General features: G+C 44.7%; 2 protein-coding genes and 1 non-coding gene across 11 annotated transcripts in view; all 3 read right to left on the bottom strand.

The window, feature by feature from the left end:
* Positions 1-5741, bottom strand: part of mpped1 (metallophosphoesterase domain containing 1) — a 44062-nt gene extending 38321 nt beyond the window's left edge. For all 5 annotated transcript variants that reach the window (XR_006831678.1, XR_006831676.1, XR_006831675.1 and 2 more), the window contains exons 1-3: positions 5494-5741; positions 1472-1935; positions 605-786 (exon numbers count right to left, since the gene is read on the bottom strand). Coding sequence is in view for 1 of the 5 variants with exons in the window: in XM_046297390.1 (XP_046153346.1) it covers positions 605-786; positions 1472-1644 (355 nt within the window). In the remaining 4 variants the exon portion in view is untranslated. The remainder of the gene's footprint in view (positions 1-604; positions 787-1471; positions 1936-5493) is intronic.
* A 1085-nt stretch (positions 5742-6826) lies between these two features.
* scube1 (signal peptide, CUB domain, EGF-like 1) overlaps positions 6827-19669 on the bottom strand; it is a 184672-nt gene continuing 171829 nt past the window's right edge. For 3 of the 5 annotated variants that reach the window (XM_046297395.1, XM_046297394.1, XM_046297391.1), the window contains 14 exons: positions 19005-19121; positions 18155-18277; positions 17893-18012; positions 16231-16329; positions 14602-14718; positions 14137-14313; positions 13784-13978; positions 12587-12748; positions 11866-12033; positions 11527-11688; positions 10688-10885; positions 10332-10484; positions 10070-10149; positions 6827-9884 (listed from right to left, as the gene is read on the bottom strand). In XM_046297395.1, coding sequence (XP_046153351.1) covers positions 9732-9884; positions 10070-10149; positions 10332-10484; positions 10688-10885; positions 11527-11688; positions 11866-12033; positions 12587-12748; positions 13784-13978; positions 14137-14313; positions 14602-14718; positions 16231-16329; positions 17893-18012; positions 18155-18277; positions 19005-19121 — 2024 coding nt within the window. In that variant the 3' untranslated portion in view covers positions 6827-9731. The remainder of the gene's footprint in view (positions 9885-10069; positions 10150-10331; positions 10485-10687; positions 10886-11526; positions 11689-11865; positions 12034-12586; positions 12749-13783; positions 13979-14136; positions 14314-14601; positions 14719-16230; positions 16330-17892; positions 18013-18154; positions 18278-19004; positions 19122-19669) is intronic. The other 2 variants (XM_046297396.1, XM_046297392.1) reach the window with 1 other exon arrangement.
* On the bottom strand, positions 12197-12269 carry trnak-cuu. The gene has a single exon. It is a non-coding gene; the product is annotated as a tRNA-Lys (tRNA).

The raw sequence follows: 19669 nt of genomic DNA on the forward strand, positions 1-19669 counted from the left end.
ATCCCGTCTCCCCCTTCTTCCCCCCTCGAGCTTTATCCTTATTCCTCTGCTCTCCACCCCCTCTCCTCCCATCGCAAAGAGACAGGCGCTGGAAATAGGAATCACTGCAGCACGCTGGCTGGGGTGGCACACGGCTAAGAGTTGCAATGTTCTGGTTCTTACAAGATCTCTTAAGAGTTAACGTTGGGTTCATGTTTTATGAAGACAGTAACAGTAACGTGTGCCAACTATAATGTCACTGCTCTAAGTATTGAACATAAACAGAGTGGGCAGTTTCTTCTCTGTTTCATCTTTTTATCTCTTTTCATCAGGTATCCCTCCATCCATGACATATTTTCTTTGACGTTGAGTGAAAAACACATTTTCTAATTGAATTTGTGCGTAATACATAGAAATATTTTCACTGGTGGCAACTCTTGAGAACTGGCTCTTCTCAATGTCCATTTCTCATTTCACTTCAACAGAAATAAACAAGGAAGAAAAATAATTCAAATAAGATCTATCACATTTGAAAATAAATTGTGCACCATTTAAAAAAACTAAAATCGGTAGTACTAAACTTTGACGTGGTGTGATGTTGCTTAATGTGATTGGTCAGTCTTACCTAGCCAATCGTTGAACTTCTTGACCTCAGAGGGCAGGCCCAGCTCTGTGAAGTCTCCAGCATGGATGAACACGTCACCGTAAGGCATCTGAATGGCATCTGTACGGGAGTGGGTGTCTGAGATACACACAAAACGGGTGTAACCTGGCGGCTTGGGAGTGTCATGGGGCAGGGGGTCCACCCTAAAGTAGAGAGAGAACGAAAGAGAGTGAGAGAGAGAGAGAAAAGCGTGAGAAAGACCATGGGAAAGATAAACAATGGGAAGTCTCAAAATGAAGAAGCAGAGTTGCGGTGTTAATGTAGGCTGGATCCGTATCCATCACCATCCCTTATGGAAAGTTTAAAAAAGAGAAAAAGAGAGAAAAAGAGAGAAATTAAGAGGGAAAAAAACTGTGAGAGGTCAGCCACAACAAAGGCGAAGGAATGGTAGAAAAAAGAAAGAAAAGCACAGATAGAGAGAGGAGTCCTGTGGGAGTTTCCGTGAGTGTGCAGCAGCCCCAGAGAGTCTCCAGAGGGAGAAGGGAGCTGGTGAATAACAGTGGCCCACTTTAGTGAGCTCTCCTCCAGGTACACAGCAAGCCCTCAACACTCCAACATCACACAGAGACCAAAAGAAGGAAAGAGAGACAGAGAGAAATGGAATGAGAGAGCAAATAACAGCATGCAGAGAGGATGGGTCTCAAAGAAAAAGAAAGAGGGAGAAAGGGGAGAGACAGGAATAGAGGAGGGCTTGGGAACGGAGATAGACAGAGACCAGGTGTCTGAACATATGTAGTGTGTATCTGTATGCCAGCTTATGTGTATGTACATGTATATCTGCAGGGGTGTGCGTCTGCCTGCCTGCATGCGTGTATGTGTTCTACTTACATGTGTACGTGTGGGGGCTGGAAGCGTCCCTGGTTGATGTTGTAGAAGGTGAAGGCCTGGGTGGGGTTGGTGCTGTATTCATCCACCTCCACAGCTGCCCTGCCTGCTGCCCGCTGGGCCTGGGACTGCTGCTGCCGCCGCGCAGCCATGATCTCTGACAGGGTGAAGGCCATGCTTCTGGAGCCTGGACCTGGGCCGCTACTGGGCTGGGGAAGAGGTGGGTTGGGCTGGGGCTGACCCACTCTGGGCTGGCCTGGGGTAGACGTGGTCTGGCCTGGGCTGGAGGTGGCCTGGTCCTGGCACACACAGTAGTTAGGACTGGGAGTGAGGCCTGCTGGAGCAGTCAGGGTTGCAGGTTGGCTCACCAGAGAGAGGCCCTCTGTCACAGCTTGGCCCACCTCGGAGAAACTCTGCTGGGTTGCTGAGCGAGCATGTCCCCCCTCCACCTCAGTGTCCCCCTACTCCTACACACACAGAGAACAGAACCACTGAGTGGAAATACAACGCCAATCTGGATTGCACAGTTAAGACTGTAAATAAAACACTATCCACCAAAGCAACATAACCCAACCCCTAAGAGCAGCTACGGCTTTTACACTGTCAAGCAGATATCACATTTACTACTGCCTTTAAATTACAGCTCCGCTTCTGGGATTCTAGTCGGATTTCATACGGATCCTGAAAGATGGTGAGATGGTGAGGGAGGGATGTAAGGAGGAAAGAGGGTGATCATTTGGGGATGAGTGGGGGAGCTGGATTTATCCTGGATTATGCTGCTATGTCAGTGTGCCACCTCATTCATGTGAAAACGGCCACACACCATTTCATAATTACACACACTTAACACCATGACTCACACAGGCATACTCTTGTGTGTGTCCATGCATGTATATATATGTGTGTGTGTGTGTGTGTGTGTGTGTGTGTGTGTGGCAGTGCCAGAAGTCCTCACACTGAGTGAATGAGAGCAGAAGGGTGCATTGGCAGATGCTGAGAGCATGGTACACAGTGAGAATAGAATAGGATTACACTGGCACTAGGAACAAAGGGAATGGGCCGTAATAACATGAACAGGACCTTGACTACATGAAGAATGATGAAGAAAGATGTAGCAGAGAACATGGTGAAGAGGGACGGTTTGATAAATGAATAGGCGTGAGGTGGAATTGATTGATGAACTCTCTTCTTTGGCACAGATGACAGACACTCATATTTAACGACTGTGAGAAGCAGTCTCATAAAATTGTGCGACAATGTTCCTTCGTTTCACTCGTAGGCTATTCCACGCCCTGGTACGGACACACACCATTAGTCATGTATGTTGGTTAGGTTCTTTATGCTGTGTAAAAATGGACTGTGTATGTGTATGTATATATATATGTGTGTGTAGGCTACAAGTCCTGTTGACAGGTTATGACTGATGCCTACAAGGCTATAGCATACAGCACTGAGTGTGCACGTCTGGCTCAATTTGAATTTGACAAGGCATTGGCAGCATTCACACCTGTCCCATGCTAACATAGTGATAGAGGGACACAGCCATTACATGAGAACCACTCTGTCAAATGAAGAGAACAAACATTACAAAATCTAAATTTGACAAAGTAATTCACATCTGATTAATAAGACAATCAAGAGCCACTTCCAAGCAATCTCGCATAAACAAGCAGTTGATTTGTCTCTCTAATTGAGACATTTAATATGAAGGTTTGGTTTCTTGTTTTCACAATAATTTTCATTATATTTTAATTTTGTCTAGTTATCTGACTAAATGTTACTAAACTAAATTGCAAACAAATCAATGAAATCAGATATAATGTCAAGCCTTTATTCTTGGGTGTTAGCCTACTTCAGAAGGCTATTTTGTGTAGTTTAGTAGAGCATTGTCAACAAAACACAAAGGCATGGAGATTAAATAGTTGTCTTTGTCTTTCTTAATGTTAATAATATTGTAAACTGTTCAAATGAAAACTATATATGTAAGACATTGCTTTTTTGGTATTAGTTGTATTTAGGACCCCAAATAAACTCTCACCAACCACTTGAAATTTGATCGTGACATTGACCAAATAGATATAGACTATGCAGCTGAGTGAATGAGAGCAGAAGGGTGCATTGGTACTAAGACTCGGTTCCGTTGTCATCGGGGGATTTGGGCATGGTGGTTCTGCTATTTGGTTCTAGCATCAAACACAGAGAAATGTTTTACATTGCCTTCAGAAATGATTCATATACCCTTGACTTATTCCACATTTTGTTGTGTTACTGCCTTAATTCAAATACCCCATAATCACAAAGTGAAAACATGTTTTTACAAATGTTTCCAAATGTATTGAAAATGAAATACAGAAATATCACATTTACATAAGTATTCACACCCCTGAGTGAATACTTTGTAGAAGCACCTTTGGCAGCGATTATTTTGTACATTTTTATTTAAACTTCATTTAACTAAACAAGTCAGTTCAGTACAAATTCTTATTTACAATGACGGCCTACCAAAATCCAAAAGGCCTCCTGCGGGGACGTGGGCCTGGGATTAATATATAAATACAATATAAATATAGGACAGAACACATATCACAACAAGCGAGACAACACAACACTCACAGATTACAGCTGTGAGTCTTTCTGGGCTTTCCACACCTGGATTGTGCTACATTTGCCCATTATTCTTTTCAAAATGTTTGTTGATCATTGCTAGACAACCATTTTCAGATCTTGCCATAGATTTTCAAGTAGATTTAAGTCAAAACTGTAACTCGGCCACTCAGGAACATTCACTGTAATCCTGGTAAACTCTATTACATTTATTTTTTTTATCCTGAAAAACTCCTGTCCTAAACAATTACAATCATACCCATAACATGATGCAGCCACCACTATGCTTGAAAATATGGAGAGTGGTACTCAGTAATGTGTTGTATTGCATTTGCCCCAAACATAACACTTTGTATTCCGGACAAAAAGTGAATTACTTTGCCACATTTTTTCAGTATTGCCTTGTTCCAAACACGATGCATGTTTTGGAATATGTTTATTCTGTACAGGCTTCTGTCTTTTCGCACTGTCAATTAGGTTAGTATTGTGGAGTAACTACAATGTTGTTGCGCCATCCTCAGTTTTCTCCTATCACAGCCATTCAACTCTGTAACTGTTTTAAAGTCCCCATTGGCCTCATGGGTAGAAATCCCTGAGCAGTTTCCTTCCTCTCCGGCAACTGAGTTTGTTAGGAAGGATGTCCATATATTTGTAGTGACTGGGTGTATTGATACACCATCCAAAGAGTAATTAATAACTTCACCATTCTCAAAAGTATATGCAATGTCTTTTTTTTTACCCATCTACCAATAGGTCCCCATCTTTGAGAGGCATTGGAAAACGTCCCTGGTCTTCGTGGTTGAAATTCACTGCTTGACTGAGGGACCTTACAGATAGTTGTATGTGTGGGACACAGAGATGAGGTAGTCATTCAACAATAATGTTAAACACTATTACTGCACACAGAGTCCATGCAACTTATTATGTGACTTGTTAAGGAAATTTACTCCTGCATTTATTTAGGCTTGCCATAAGGAGTTGAATACTTATTGACTCAAGACATTTCAGCTTTTCATATTTTATTAATTTGTAAAAATGTCGAAAAACATAATTCCACGTTGACATTATGGGGTATTGTGTGTAGACCAGTGCTCCCCCCAAAATATATATTTAATCAATTTTAAACTCAGGCTGTAACAACATGTGTAAAAAGTCAAGGGGTGTGAATACTTTCCGAATTCACTGTACATCATGAAAGCATTCTGGTAGACAACCTAACAGAGAAGAGAGTGATCCACATCTTGGACTAGATAGGCTACGTGAAGTAAAACACATTTCCGACAGAAAAAAAATACACATTAGAATAGAATTGAAATCCAAAATCTGTTTCGGATTGTCATCCTACTAATCCTGTAGCCTGCGACACAAAACATTGGCAACACCAATTTGCACGCAAGCAGACACCGCCGCACCAAACCTACCTGGGTTCGCCCGGTCTCCCGGTCGGATGAGCTGTGCCTGTCCGGTTAGGGATGAACCAGTGAAGTCCCGTGGGTCTGATAGAGGAGCGGACGGCGGAGGGGGGAGCAGCTAGCGAGCTGCGCTGGTCGGTTTGAAAGTGCAGCGCGTGGTGCTCAGGTTTGCGCTTTGGCTCTCTTGGAAACACTTCATCTCCCGCCTCTTGTGCTGAATGTGCTCGAGCTCTGTGTTTTCCCGCCTCTCCCTGATATGTTCTGGAGCCTTCTGTTGGATGAACAGCTCAATGTGCGAAGGGGAGGTCTGAGCACAAATCAATTCATGTCTGACAGACAGTTTGAGCTGTACAATATCAGAGATTCGTTTCTGTTTTTTCTATCATTTAATCTACCACAGATGCAGAATTAAACTGCATTTCTTTAAGACCAATGTAGAACCATCGATGTGGTGATAAATGATATACATTTTACTTTATATTTTCACATCTGGCCTAGTTTCATCCTTACCATAGCCCTGTGTTTCTCAAACCTCTTCTGGATTAGTTTACCCCAAGCCAGTTCCACTGACTTTTATGTATTGTAGTACAAGTACACTTGAGTCAAGTTGGTCAACTAATCATTAGGCTATTTGAATCGGGTGTGCTAGTTCTGGAATAATGCAAGATTACATGATGGATGTCTGCAACCCAACTGACCTTGGCTTCAGGGGAACATTTAATTATTTTCAACAGAATACAGTTGCAAAAAAATACTATGAAAACACATTCTTATTCATAGCCGATGTCTTTATAATTTGTGTAAATGCGCCACTGCCTGGTTAAACATTTGTTGTCTTTGGAGACTTGGGCCTATTACTAAACTCAACTACTCTTGAAAACATAATTTAAAATAAGAAGCTAAAGTCAATGAAAAACAAACTAGATGTCCTCAATCTAAACTCTGACTTAATCAATTAATTAATACACAATGAATTTTAAAAATGGATGCCGGTGCCGAAAGATAAATATTGTAAGAAAATAGGAGAGGCATGAAGATAAGGCCTTATCTACACATTTGCCACTCTCTCATTTGCCTGGAGATTCTCAGCGTTGATAACATCCTGTAAAGTTCAAAAGAAATCACCAGATTTGGCTGTCAGACTCATTTAATGCTGCAGCTACTGTAAGAAACAACAATTCTAACTTGGCTGTGATGTGAATTCAGCCAGCTACATTTTCAGGAAACATATTTCAGTGTGTGTAAGGTGCCCTGCAGTCACCCATGGAGACAAAAGATGCTAGATAATATGGAAAAGTGCAAAGTAAAGTGTAGCAAGGGAAGATCACAGAGCATGGTGGAGTTGTTTTTCTGCTACTGTTTATTTGAATTGGTTCTTTACTGGATTTTCATGGACCAAACAATGGCAAAACACTGATACATTTTCTCTCTTTGGGTACAACCGACTAACACAAACGTTAAAATTATCCCTCTATAAAATGGACTAAAGTACCTACATACAATATCTCTCTTTCTCCACCTCGATCTCACAAGCTACTCACACACTGACACACGCTGTCTCACTCTCTCACACACATACACAGAACATGCACTCTTTCTATATCACACTGTCTCACACTGTCTCTCTCTCTCACACACACACACACACACACACACACACACACACACACACACACACACACACACACACACACACACACACACACACACACACACACACACACACACACACACACACACACACACACACACACACACACACACACACACACACACACACACACACACACACACACACACACACACACACACACAATAGAATACATTCTCAGGAAAAGTCAATCATAAAAAATGTTGCATTTCATACCGATTTTCATCATCATCATCAAACACACTAAACGCCCAAAACATCCCTCAACAGAAAGTGGGTGCACTGTACCAACATTAGCTACACCTCTGCAGGCGACAACCATTTTGAGTGGACTGAGTGGACAAACACCTTGGTTGTATCTGAAAACATTAGCTGTCAAATCCATGCTTCCTCCGCCCTTGTTAGCTCAATTCCACTCAAAGCTCATTGGAGGAGAGTTTGCAAGGTCTCTCCCCCAGACCACCTCCTCCAATGAGTTTTGATTTGACGACTAGTAAAATTTTCTGACACAACTCTACAAACAACAGTGGGGGTTATGACTAGACTGGAATGAACAGGTTCTGGATCAGTGCTAGGGCACAAAGCAGACTTTATGAATGAATGACTATTTCTGATCCCATATCAGTGGCCTTCAGTATATGGCCTATAGGTTAGAAGATACAAGCCATATAATTATGCTTATCATCCTTGTGTCCAGCACAAACAATTTAAGTTGTTTATAACCGTGTAGTAGCAGTGTATTAGCAGTTTAATAGGTCTGTAATAGATGTGCTGTATAGGCAATTATAAACTGGGTGGTTCGAGCCCTGAATGGTGATTGGCTGACAGCCGTGGTTTATCAGACCATATGCCACGGGTATGACAGATTTTTTGTTGTTGTACTGCTGTAATTACATTGGTAACCAGTTTATAATAGCAATAAGGCACCTCAGGGGTTTGTGGTATATTGCCAATATTCTCTGCTGGGAGAGTGTTACAAGGGGGAGAACAATGAAAGTGTATTTTGTCAGAACATTTGACGAGTTGAGGTCAGTTGGGGCGCTTTCTGGGTTATGGTTACAGTTGCAAGTGCTATGTACATACAGATACTCTCATAGACATCACAATACTTTCAAACAGACCTCTGTCTCTCTGCTACTACATTCACCTCCAAATCAACAGTCTCGTCATCATACAATACATATTTTCTCCACTTGCATTGTGCAGAAATATAAACAAACTAACAGATGTGTTACAGATATTAAATCAACAGTCTAGGTTGATGACTTACATAAACTGGGAGAAGTCCAAATAGGACGGATTGAGAGTGGACACTCGTAAAAAGCAGGTGGTTTTGAGTGTGCACTTAGTGCCATCATATAAGAAGCTTTACACAAAACACCCCTTTTCTCTGGCAGCTAGTCAGGAGAGTCTTAAAGGGATGAGGCAGAGTTAGGAGATGGGAGCACACCCACAACTAAAATAGTAGTGGGTTGTTAAGGACATTTCCCTTTAAATTATTACTTACTGGGAATACTGCTTTTCAGGCCAAATGGGTGGATTTGATGGTGTCTGTCTAAACAATTGAACGCTGGGGTTTTTTGTGGTGAGAACAAAACGGGACATATTTTTGTCTCTCTCTTTGCTACATCCAAGGTAATACATTTCTATACAACACAAAACATAAGGAAAAATGTAACTTAGATTTTTTTTTCTACAGTTCACAATATAAAATTCAAGTGCAATTAAAGTTCCAAATATTAGTTACATCACATACATTACTCTCTATAGCAACGACTGTTACTTGCAGGTAGTTTTTTCATCTTGTTTATATATCTTTAAAGAAAAGTGACTTTTTGGAAAATCAAACTTATTCGTTCACTGTACTCAGTTTGAGGTGGAATTGTCTGGGATGCCGAAATCAGAAATGTCTTAATTTCCCATGTGAAAATGTTGATGCAGAATATGATATAAGTGCACCAATCATTTTTTGTGCACGCCAGGGGCCTTTTAAAAGAACAAAATAAAGATACATCTATGTACCTGCGTGTGACATCACTCTCGCACACCATCTGCGTGCACATCTACGTGCACATACGTATGCTCACACAAACACAAATATACATACGTACATAGATACACATACATTTTACTTGTAGCCAACATGTCTGTACGTACATATATATCAAACATCCATGTTGTGGGCTTCTGCAAGTTCTAACACATATAAATATAACCAAAACAACAACACAAAAACAAACCAAAACAGAAGTACAGGGGAAAAGCTGGAAAGTTAAAACAAGGACTGCAGGGGGAAAAAAGACAAAAGAGGGAGAGACGGTTCTCTGTTCCTGTGCAGAGAATGCTGGGATTGCGATTCAGGAGGAACTCTGGGTAGGGTTGGGGGTGCAAGAGAAGTAGAGGGTGTAGAAGAGAGGGATAGATTGGCGGGGGGGGGGGGGGCGGTGTAGGAGAGATGTAGGGGTATAGACGTAGGGATTAGAAGACACATGGGGATGTTGACAGGGTAAGGACGTAGGTGAAGGGTCGGGAGGAGTAGATGGTGGAAAGGGGGAGTAGGGTAAGCGTCTGGGTAACAGACAGGGGGCGTAGCAGCTTATTTGTACGGCCGTAGGAACCGTGTGACTTTGGAGCGCAGCAGTTTGATGAATGAGCGGGGGAACATGTCTTTGGACTCCTGTGCAGTGTACCTGAAGTAGTTCTGGGGGTGAGCCAAAACATCAAACAGGGCTTTGATCAGTTTTTTATCCTGCAGGGAGGAGAGGGGGAGGGAGGGAGAGAGAGAGGGAGGGAGGGATGGAGGGAGGGGGGGAGGGAGGGAGAGACAGAGAGCGGGAGTTATCAGTGAAGATAATATACTATACACTGTATAGTATTATTTATTAATTACAATATATAATACACAGTAATGGGACATAATGAAGAGTTGTTTACTTTCAGTATCTCTTGGTGATTCTCTGATGCGTAGAGTCTGCCGTCCCGGACAATGTCCTCTATCAGCTGCTGGTAGTCCTCTTCAAAACAACAGACAGGAAGAAACACAGGGTTACATTACTCAGCTGACACAAAAAGTGTATTAAGATTCCACCATCAAACACACCATGTCACACTGTACGTTATAGTTGACTTAATAAGGCACTGTTGAATGTTAGGGAGACTGAGCAGCTTAGAAGTGTAGAAGCTACAGCAGACTGACCATCGTAGGTGACATAGGGGACTTGGAAGCCCTTGCCACTGTTGCCCTCATTGGACTTGAACTGGATCCAGAGTTTGCGGGAGCGGGAGGTGAAGGCGATTGGCCGCTCGTACGTCTGACACGTCTCATAGGTGGTGATGGAGGTGGGCAGGGCTAAGGGACGAAGAGGGAGGGGCTACATTTAATTGACAGACAGGTGAACCAACCAAGAGTTGAAATAATACTTGATGAATATTAAGATAGCAAGATAGACTAACTACAATAATGTAACAATCTAATTGCCTGGCCAGCTGATGAAATTAAATATCATGCTGTCTGATTGGCTGGCACAGTAATGATTTTCTGGTTGTGCGTACCACTCTTCCTCATGACGAGCACATCTCCACACTCATCTTCGATGGGGAGGAAGATCTCAGGCACCACGATGAGGATGCGTCTCTTGTGAGGGGGGTTGATGGTCCAGATACAGTCTACATTGGACGGGTAGTCCCCGGGGTAGTTAGGAGACTCAATAAAGCCTGTAAAGTCCCCCAGCTCACCGCCACACACCTGGTCTAAGACAGGGAGAAGAGACTTGGATGAGTCAGGAAGCACTGGAGACTATGGCTTTGAATTGAACTAATTTAGCAGCAAGGAACATGTTTATAGCTTAGAGCAGTGCTTCTTTTTTTTTGTAATAGTAGAATGCACAAGGTGACATGTCTAAACTGGTTAGTGCATTATCAGTTCCTCTTGTCATGTCAGTCATTACATACCTCAGAGAGCTATTTATAACTTGTCAGAAATGTCCAGATCAACTAGCCCATGTCAGCTATTTGTCTTTATATTTAGGTTTTTTAGTCCACAGATATTGTTGTCATTTTTTTGTCACTCAAACATTACATTTACATTTACATTTAACATTAGACATGGCAAAATGTATAGGATTGCAAGAAAATTTGCTTCAAAACTGAAACATTTTCTTTGAACCCCATGACATAATGAGTAGAATTGCAAGAAATAAGCTTTAAACCTGCAAAATTTTCTTGTGTGAACAGCTTGCCATGAACAGTGATGTGCCTATAGACATGGAGCACGCAGGGGGCGCCAGAATGTTCCCCAATGCTGGGAACTGAAATGTTTTAGCACGTGTCACACCAAGACAACATGTGCAACACTAAAATAATTCACTGCACTAATGGGAGACTGGCCTTACTCTTGCAGTGAGAGACGTTCGTGGCTCCGTCAAAGTCGGTGGTGGTGTTGCCAGGGCAGGTGATGCAGTAGTTCTGTCCAAACTCTGACTGGTAGGTACCGGCTGGGCAGCGGATACAGCGGTGGTTACTGGAGTTGTAGTGGTGTCCAGGAGCACAGTGGACTACGGAGAGAAACACACACACATGAGAGTAATATACACACACACACACTCTCTTTCTCTCTCTCTCTCTCTCTCTCTCTCTCTCTCTCTCTCTCTCTCTCTCTCTCTCTCTCTCTCTCTCTCTCTCTCTCTCTCTCTCTCTCTCTCTCTCTCTCTCTCTCTCTCTCTCTGTGTTACCTTTGGCCTCACAGTCCCTGAAGGCGACAGAGCCCTCGTACTTGGTCATGAGGCCCCCTCCACAGGAGAAGCAGAGTACACGTCCAGGCTCCGGCTGGAATGAGCCCAGGGGACAGGGGTTACAGGGACGGAACCCATCTGACGAATACTGACCAGCCGGACACTGGCCTGGGAGAGGTGGGGAGAGGAAGAGGTTTTACAAGGCTCTATAATGTACATCTCTTCAACTGACCTATAATGTTGGAAGTAGAACTCCAATGTCTAATGAGATGGAGTCAGTTCCGGAGTACCGCTGGTGAGGTTATGAAATCCCTTGTGAATCAAAAGGAACCGCCCAACGTGGGGCTCGAACCCACGACCCTGAGATTAAGAGTCTCATGCTCTACCGACTGAGCTAGCCAGGCTGACATATCTATGGAATCCTGGGTCTTTGCTGCTATCTAGAGGACAAAGTGGGAAACAGACCATGGTCTCCAATATAATTGGAATACTGTTTAATAACCACAGGGTGGTGCCAAACCACAGCGGACATAAGACTGCCACAAGCACACACACACACACACACACACACACACACACACACACACACACACACACACACACACACACACACACACACACACACACACACACACACACACACACACACACACACACACACACACACACACACACACACACACACACACACACACACACACACACACACACACACACACACCTCCGCACTGGGAGACGTTCTTGGCCCCGGCGATGCCCTGTCCCTCGGTGCTGGGGCAGGGTTCACAGGACAGCTGGCCCACTGTGTCCTGGTATGTACCAGGGGGACACACGATACACTGATCATGGTCTCCACTATAGTACGTCCCCACACCACAGCTCACTGAGCCAGGGAGAGAGATAGACGTACACACAGAGAAAGAGAGATGAGAGAGAGACATGTTTAGCATATCATGGCATGGTATATCCCACATACACTGCATAAACAGAGACGGAAGTTGGCTTTAGCCTACACACACAGTGTCAAACTGCAGCTGTGATGTATAGGCCAAAATAAAGTAAACCCCAACATAAAGTGTCTTAATAGGGTTGTTGGACCACCACAAACCAGAGCAGCTTCAGTGCACCTTGGCATAGATTCTAGAAGTGTCTGGAACTCTACTGGAGGGATACGACACCATTCTTCCATGAGAATTTCCATAATTTGGTGTTTTGTTGATGGTGGTGGAAAACCCTGTCTCAGGAGTCACTCCAGAATCTCTCTTAAGTGTTCAATGACGGTGCATAAAGACTGGGGAATTCAGTTACGACCTCATTGTTTTTAGCTACAGAGTTCTTAAACTACGGCGCGCGACCTGGTTCAATGTGCCAGTAAATCAGCAATCGACTTTTCCCGTTTTTCAAATTGCCGGTGTCTTGGAGCTAGAATTGGGATTGTGTAGGCCTATACCGATACAAAAAAAAGGAGTAACGGAGAGTAATGTACAATGCGCCGAACGTAGCAAAAAAAGGTATTTGTGGTAAGCACATGGGGGCAGCCATCTTTGTGCACATTCACCATTGGGTTGAGATCTGGTGACTGAGACGGTCATGGAATATAGTTTACATCGTTTTCATGCGCATCAAACTATTCGGCGACCACTCAGACCCCCCTGTGGATGGGGGCATTGCCATGGCAGACAAAACATAATGGGAAACTGGGCCTGCCCAGCATTTTTATACATGACCTTAAGCATTATGGGATATTAATTGTTTAGGAATTGCTCAGGAACCAAACCTGTACAGAAGCACCTGCTTTCAATATACTTTGTATCCCTAATTTACCCAAGTGTTTTTCTTTATTTTGGCAGTTACCTGCACATGGAACAGTAAGCTACAACAACTCCATATCCCAGGATGCCTTGCACAGGATGCTCACCACACTTGCCGTCCCGTAAGACCTGTCCGGTGCTGCATTGCTCAACGTGCAGTGCAGGTTTCTGGGCCACCTCGTACTCGGTACCAGAGAACTGGATATAGAACTGCTGCTTGTTGATGGACTTCCTCAGGGTCCGCATGGCACTCTGTAACCTCTGCTTCATACGCTCCCTCACACACTCCACATTACACAAGTCTGCAGAGAGGAATATACAAGCACACACACTCGATATAACAGAAAACTCACATTGCTCACACCCATACAGAAATAGGTTACATGAGTCTAAAATGTGGCGTATATGCAATCAGCACACACACACACACACACACACACACACACACACACACACTGACCTGAGGTTGCACAGTCACACTGACCTGAGGCTTCCTTCATCTCCATCTCAAACTCAGCTGTGATGTGGGAAACCTCTTTGGAAGGGGACTTGCGTCCCCGCCGCCGCTTCTTGGACGAGTCACACTTCAGATTGACAAAGGTCACCTGGCAGTCGTCAGTACACGGGAGAGGACCCCCTGACAAGAAGAAGGGGAGGATGAGGAAGAAGATAAAGAAGAGGAAGTTGATAGGATGCTGTTGTGCATTGTTTAGTATTGTTTGTTTCGGTGTTATGGCAGGTGTAAGGGCACAGCTCAGGGCACATCTAACTGTTGGTTTATTATTACTGCTACAGTATCTTGCATCGTGTATACCTTCTTAGTCTTAGTTCGGTCTGTAATACTTGATGCTGTACACTCTAAGTTAGGAGTAGCCTGTGTTATACAGTACAGTTTGTACAGTCATTTAGGAGTAGCAGGACTTACCTTGCAGGCTCGGCTTGGACATCTCTCTGTGTTTTTCCTTGTTCCTGGGTCTCAGGTGACACTTGGCATCTTTGACCTTGAAGCGGGCCTTCTGCTTGATGGGCGGGGGTAACGTATCTTCATTTACATCAAGGAGAAAGACACAGAAATATACACTAATGAATGACCTTTTGACATCCTATGAATAACATCATAATTAGGGACAGGAGTTTTATCCTGATCACCTGACCTGACCAACTCAGGGCCCTTAATGATGGTCCACTGCCCATGGCACATGATAACACACTTCAGAGCGCATCTCCAGGCCACCTTTATTGTTGTTCCCTGGTTGAGGTGAAGTTTAGGTCAGAGAGGAACTAACACAGCCAAAATGCTTCATCACGCTCTGCCTGTCTCTCTGGCAATAAAGGCAAAACCAAAAACCCACATCGTCCCGGCGATCAGCAGTCCAGCCGAACCCAGGGAGGCTTGTAGACGGAATGTGTGTGTTTGTGTCTGTTTGTCGGTCATGTATTGGGTGGTCGGGATGGCTGTCCTTTTAACGAGGTGCTGGAGACACGTAAGGGTCAGTGTGTGTGTGTGTGTGTGTGTGTGTGTGTGTGTGTGTGTGTGTGTGTGTGTGTGTGTGTGTGTGTGTGTGTGTGTGTGTGTGTGTGTGTGTGTGTGTGTGTGTGTGTGTGTGTGTGTGTGTGTGTGTGTGTGTGTGTGTGTGTGGTTATGGGTACGCTGAGTGGATAGGAACATTGAGATCGGAGCCAGGTAAACACACAGCACACTGAGAGGCCATGAAGGGCTGTGTGTGTGGCTCTGTCCATTAACCACTAACAACATACTCACCAGGACACCACTGGCTCCAGTTTGCTGCTGAAAAGCAGAGGCGCTGAATGCACTGAGCTGTTAGTGGTTTGGGACTCCACATAAGCTGTCTTGATCATCATCATCGTAACCATCATCATCATCACCACCTTCATCGTCACATCATCATCATCATCATCATCACCACCATCATCATCGTAACCGTATTTCATATCACTTAACACTCACACCCCCAGCCAGATGGTGAGACTTTATATCTCTCCATCTCTATCTCTCTCACACACACTCTCCATCTACCTCTCCACCCCTCTCCCTCTTTCTCTCTCTTTCCCTCTCAGTGCATTCCTCTGGCCATGCGAGGGCCCTCTCCCTGTCCAGAATCTACAGAGTGCTGAAGGAAATATAGGAGTGGCGATATGGCGAGCACCAAAGGCAGGGGAGTGAAGATTCCGAATGGAGGGAATGAAGAAACCTTATGACATTGAACAACCACTTTGCCACAATAGTTGAGAAGGATTACTTTATCCTATCCTAGGTATTCCTTAAAAAGAGGTGGGGTTTCCAGGTGTCTCCTTTACAACTGCATCGACGTGAGGGAGTTTGTTCCACCATTGGGGAGCCAAGGTTTTCAGCTGACGGGAACTGTACTTCCTCAGTGGTAGGGAGGCGAGAGGCCCCAGTGCCCTTATTTGGGTGTAGGGCCTCAGCCTGGAGGTATGTGTGTGTTTTAGCTGAAGTGGTATGGTTAAATATCTTTATATTGAACAAAGCATGACATCTCTGTCCCATAATGCACCATAATGCATTGCATACCTGCACAGGTGAGCAGGGCGGTGGTGGTGTTCCTCTTCTGCGGTGCCTTCCCAGGTTGCACCGGCACACCACAGCTTAGTGTGTAGCTGTTCTCAGAGTCTGGCAGGACACACACAAGTACATGTCAGTTACAACCCTGTCCATCCAAGGTCGATCCATTTAGACCAGCTCTACTTACAGTATCCCTGTCTTCTGCCACTGGCTGACTTGTTTATGGCTATTAAACTGACAGAACTGAGGGACAGGGTGACATGGGACATGAGGAAATATGGGATTGCTGTCAAAGTGATAGAGGGGTCCGTCTGAGGAGCAGTGTGACCCAATCTCCCTGCTACGCTAACCGCCTGGGGTGTGTGTGTGTGTGTGTGTGTGTGTGTGTGTGTGTGTGTGTGTGTGTGTGTGTGTGTGTGTGTGTGTGTGTGTGTGTGTGTGTGTGTGTGTGTGTGTGTGTGTGTGTGTGTGTTTCTCTTGGCTAGTTGAGGTTCTGATGGAGTGCGGAGGAGTAAAATACTTTTATTAGTTTTCTATGGCCTCACTTTCTCTAGTATTTAAGAGTTACAAGAGACTGCCATATGGAGTCTGCCATAAAAGAAAACACACTCTCACACACACACACACACACACACACACACACACACACACACACACACACACACACACACACACACACACACACACACACACACACACACACACACACACACACACACACACACACACACACACACACACACACACACACACACACACACACACACACACATTCCCTTATGGATGGAGAGAAATGATTACAGAACCCGAATGATAGTCAAATGAGGGATGAAGACTTCAGAGCTCATAAAGTGGGATGTGAATCAAGTGCAACCACAAGAATTTAAAAGCTTTCCATATCCCCCAAATTAAGACATTCTCAAGAAAGATAAAATATTATTTCACTTTGTGTTTGAGCGCTATCCATCAGTCTCACACTACAGCAGCCAAACCAAACGTCTACTCAAAACAGTCCCAACAGAAATATGGCAGGCCCAATTAAAGAATGTAATTGTTTTACAGATGTTGGTCTGTGTTAAGCACATTCACAGAAGGACCAGGGCACCTGCATTGACAGCCAATAGCTTTATAGCCATTTATAGCCTTAGGGGCAACACCAAACGAAATCACTCACTGAGTGAAATACTTTTAGCTGAAATGCCCCCTGATGTATCCTTTGGCCAGTGACTGAGTAAGGTTTGTAGGTAGATAGATTAGTTCTTTAATCTGAGCCCTTCATTCAAGTGGGAATCTTTCAGTGGAGCTCTGCTTGAATGGAGAGCAGCGTGAGGACTGGCTTTGGCCTCTAGAGGGCAGCAGAGAAAGCGGAGTGGCTGGAGCTCAGTAAACACGCTGCTACACAGGCATTGGTCATCGATAAGAGTCAGCTGAATACTAGCGCATGGGACTAAACCTCACCAGACCAGTCCAGATCAGAGAAGGTAGAGGATTAATGTAGTTTAACCAGAGAAGGAGGGAGTGTAGATTGCAGATTGAGGAGAGTCAAGGTTAAAGGCTAGGATTCTGCTGGGGAGAAAGAGTGAAGGTTTGGTCTTTGAGTAAAACAGTTCCTCCTTGCTGTAAGGTGTGTGTGTGTGTGTGTGTTGGGGTGTGTGGGACTGAGCCACGTACCTGCGAGGAAGAGTGCGTTGGACGGACAGGAGAGGGAGCACACCTCCACCCCTCCTCTCTTGTCACAGCTGAGCTGGGCGCGCGGCGCTGGTTTCCCGTCGGCCAAACACTTCACCGCCTCTGAGGAACATAGAGGGTCACGTCACCGTGACAACCACCGACCCGTCACAGCACAAAAACGATGACACACACGCACACTCACACACACTCTCCTATGTGTATAGAAGACACACACACACACAGTAGACGTTTAGGTGCTTACTGGTGCAGTCCTTCCTGTTCCAGTGGAGTTTCTGACCGGGCGGACACAGACACTCATAGCCTCCCTGTGTGTTCACACAGCTGTGTTCACAGCTCCCGTTGTTAATGCTGCACTCATCTATGTCTGAGACACAACCACATAGAAAACAGTCAGAGGGTGTTTGTGTGTGTGTGTGTGTACGCGTCTGCGCACACATACGTGATTGGGTATCATCAAAGTTCAGAATGACATCATCAAGACAGAGCATGTGCTACGTGTGAGTGTGTGATGTCATCAGTGTGAGACAGACAGCTCATGTCCTCTCCGTGCTCTATATCTGACTGACTGGTATCTGTTGACTGCTAATGAAACGCCCTTTAGACAGTGGCCTGTTTAGTCTACCTCTGAAGAACATGGCTGTCAGTCAGACAGGGCCAGGTGAAGTGGGATCACAACACACACACACCTACTGCCCCTGCTCGACATGCGTGTAAACAGGTACCACACACACACATGCACACACAGGCAGGGACGCTGGTACGGAGGGCTAACTGAGGTGCGAGTGTGTTTTCGGCAGCTCCGTCTGCACGTGCTCGGTCACCCCTCACCAACACACACAATGAAAACACTCTTTCTCTTTCTTACTCTCTCTTCCTCCTTGTCAGTCTCTCAGGGCTTCTCACTTTGTGTCAATCAATTAATTCTATCAGTGCCTCTCCCGAGCTGCCTGTCTATCTCTTTCCCATATCTTTCTAAGTATGTGTGTGTGTGTGTGTGTGTGTGTGTGTGTGTGTGTGTGTGTGTGTGTGTGTGTGTGTGTGTGTGTGCGTGCGTGCGTGCGTGCAATCCCATGCATGTCTGTTATACTCACCTCCGCAGTGTGTGAGGCCGTACAGAGTGTATCCTTCCTGACAGACACAGTCGAAGCTGCCAGGGTAGTTGACGCAGGTGTGGTCGCAGGTCCTCTCAAAGGAACACTCGTCAATATCTGAGAGGAGAAACAGATTGTATGTAATGCTACTGTTTACACACGGGGGCTGTCCAGAAATAGTACCATTCCCAATATAGTGCACTACTTTTGACTAGAGCACCATGACAATCTATTCCCTATATAGTGCACTACATTGGACCAGGGCTCCTAGGGAATAGGGTGCCATTTGAGATACTGCCATGAACTGAACCATAGTGGGTCACTCTGACCATGCCCTCACCAAGGACTGATGGACAATATAGACAGTGTCTACATGACACTTAGGACAGAGTTAACACTGACCATGCCCTCACCAAGGACTGACGGGCAATATAGACAGTGTCTACATGACACTTAGGACAGAGTTAACACTGACCATGCCCTCACCAAGGACTGATGGACAATATAGACAGTGTCTACATGACACTTAGGACAGAGTTAACACTGACCATGCCCTCACCAAGAACTGATGGACGATATAGACAGGGTCTACATGACAGTTAGGACAGAGTTAACACTGACCATGCCCTCACCAAGGACTGACGGACAATATAAACAGTGTCTAC

This window comes from Oncorhynchus gorbuscha, linkage group LG14, assembly GCF_021184085.1.
Source record: "Oncorhynchus gorbuscha isolate QuinsamMale2020 ecotype Even-year linkage group LG14, OgorEven_v1.0, whole genome shotgun sequence".
Classification (NCBI taxonomy): domain Eukaryota; kingdom Metazoa; phylum Chordata; class Actinopteri; order Salmoniformes; family Salmonidae; genus Oncorhynchus; species Oncorhynchus gorbuscha.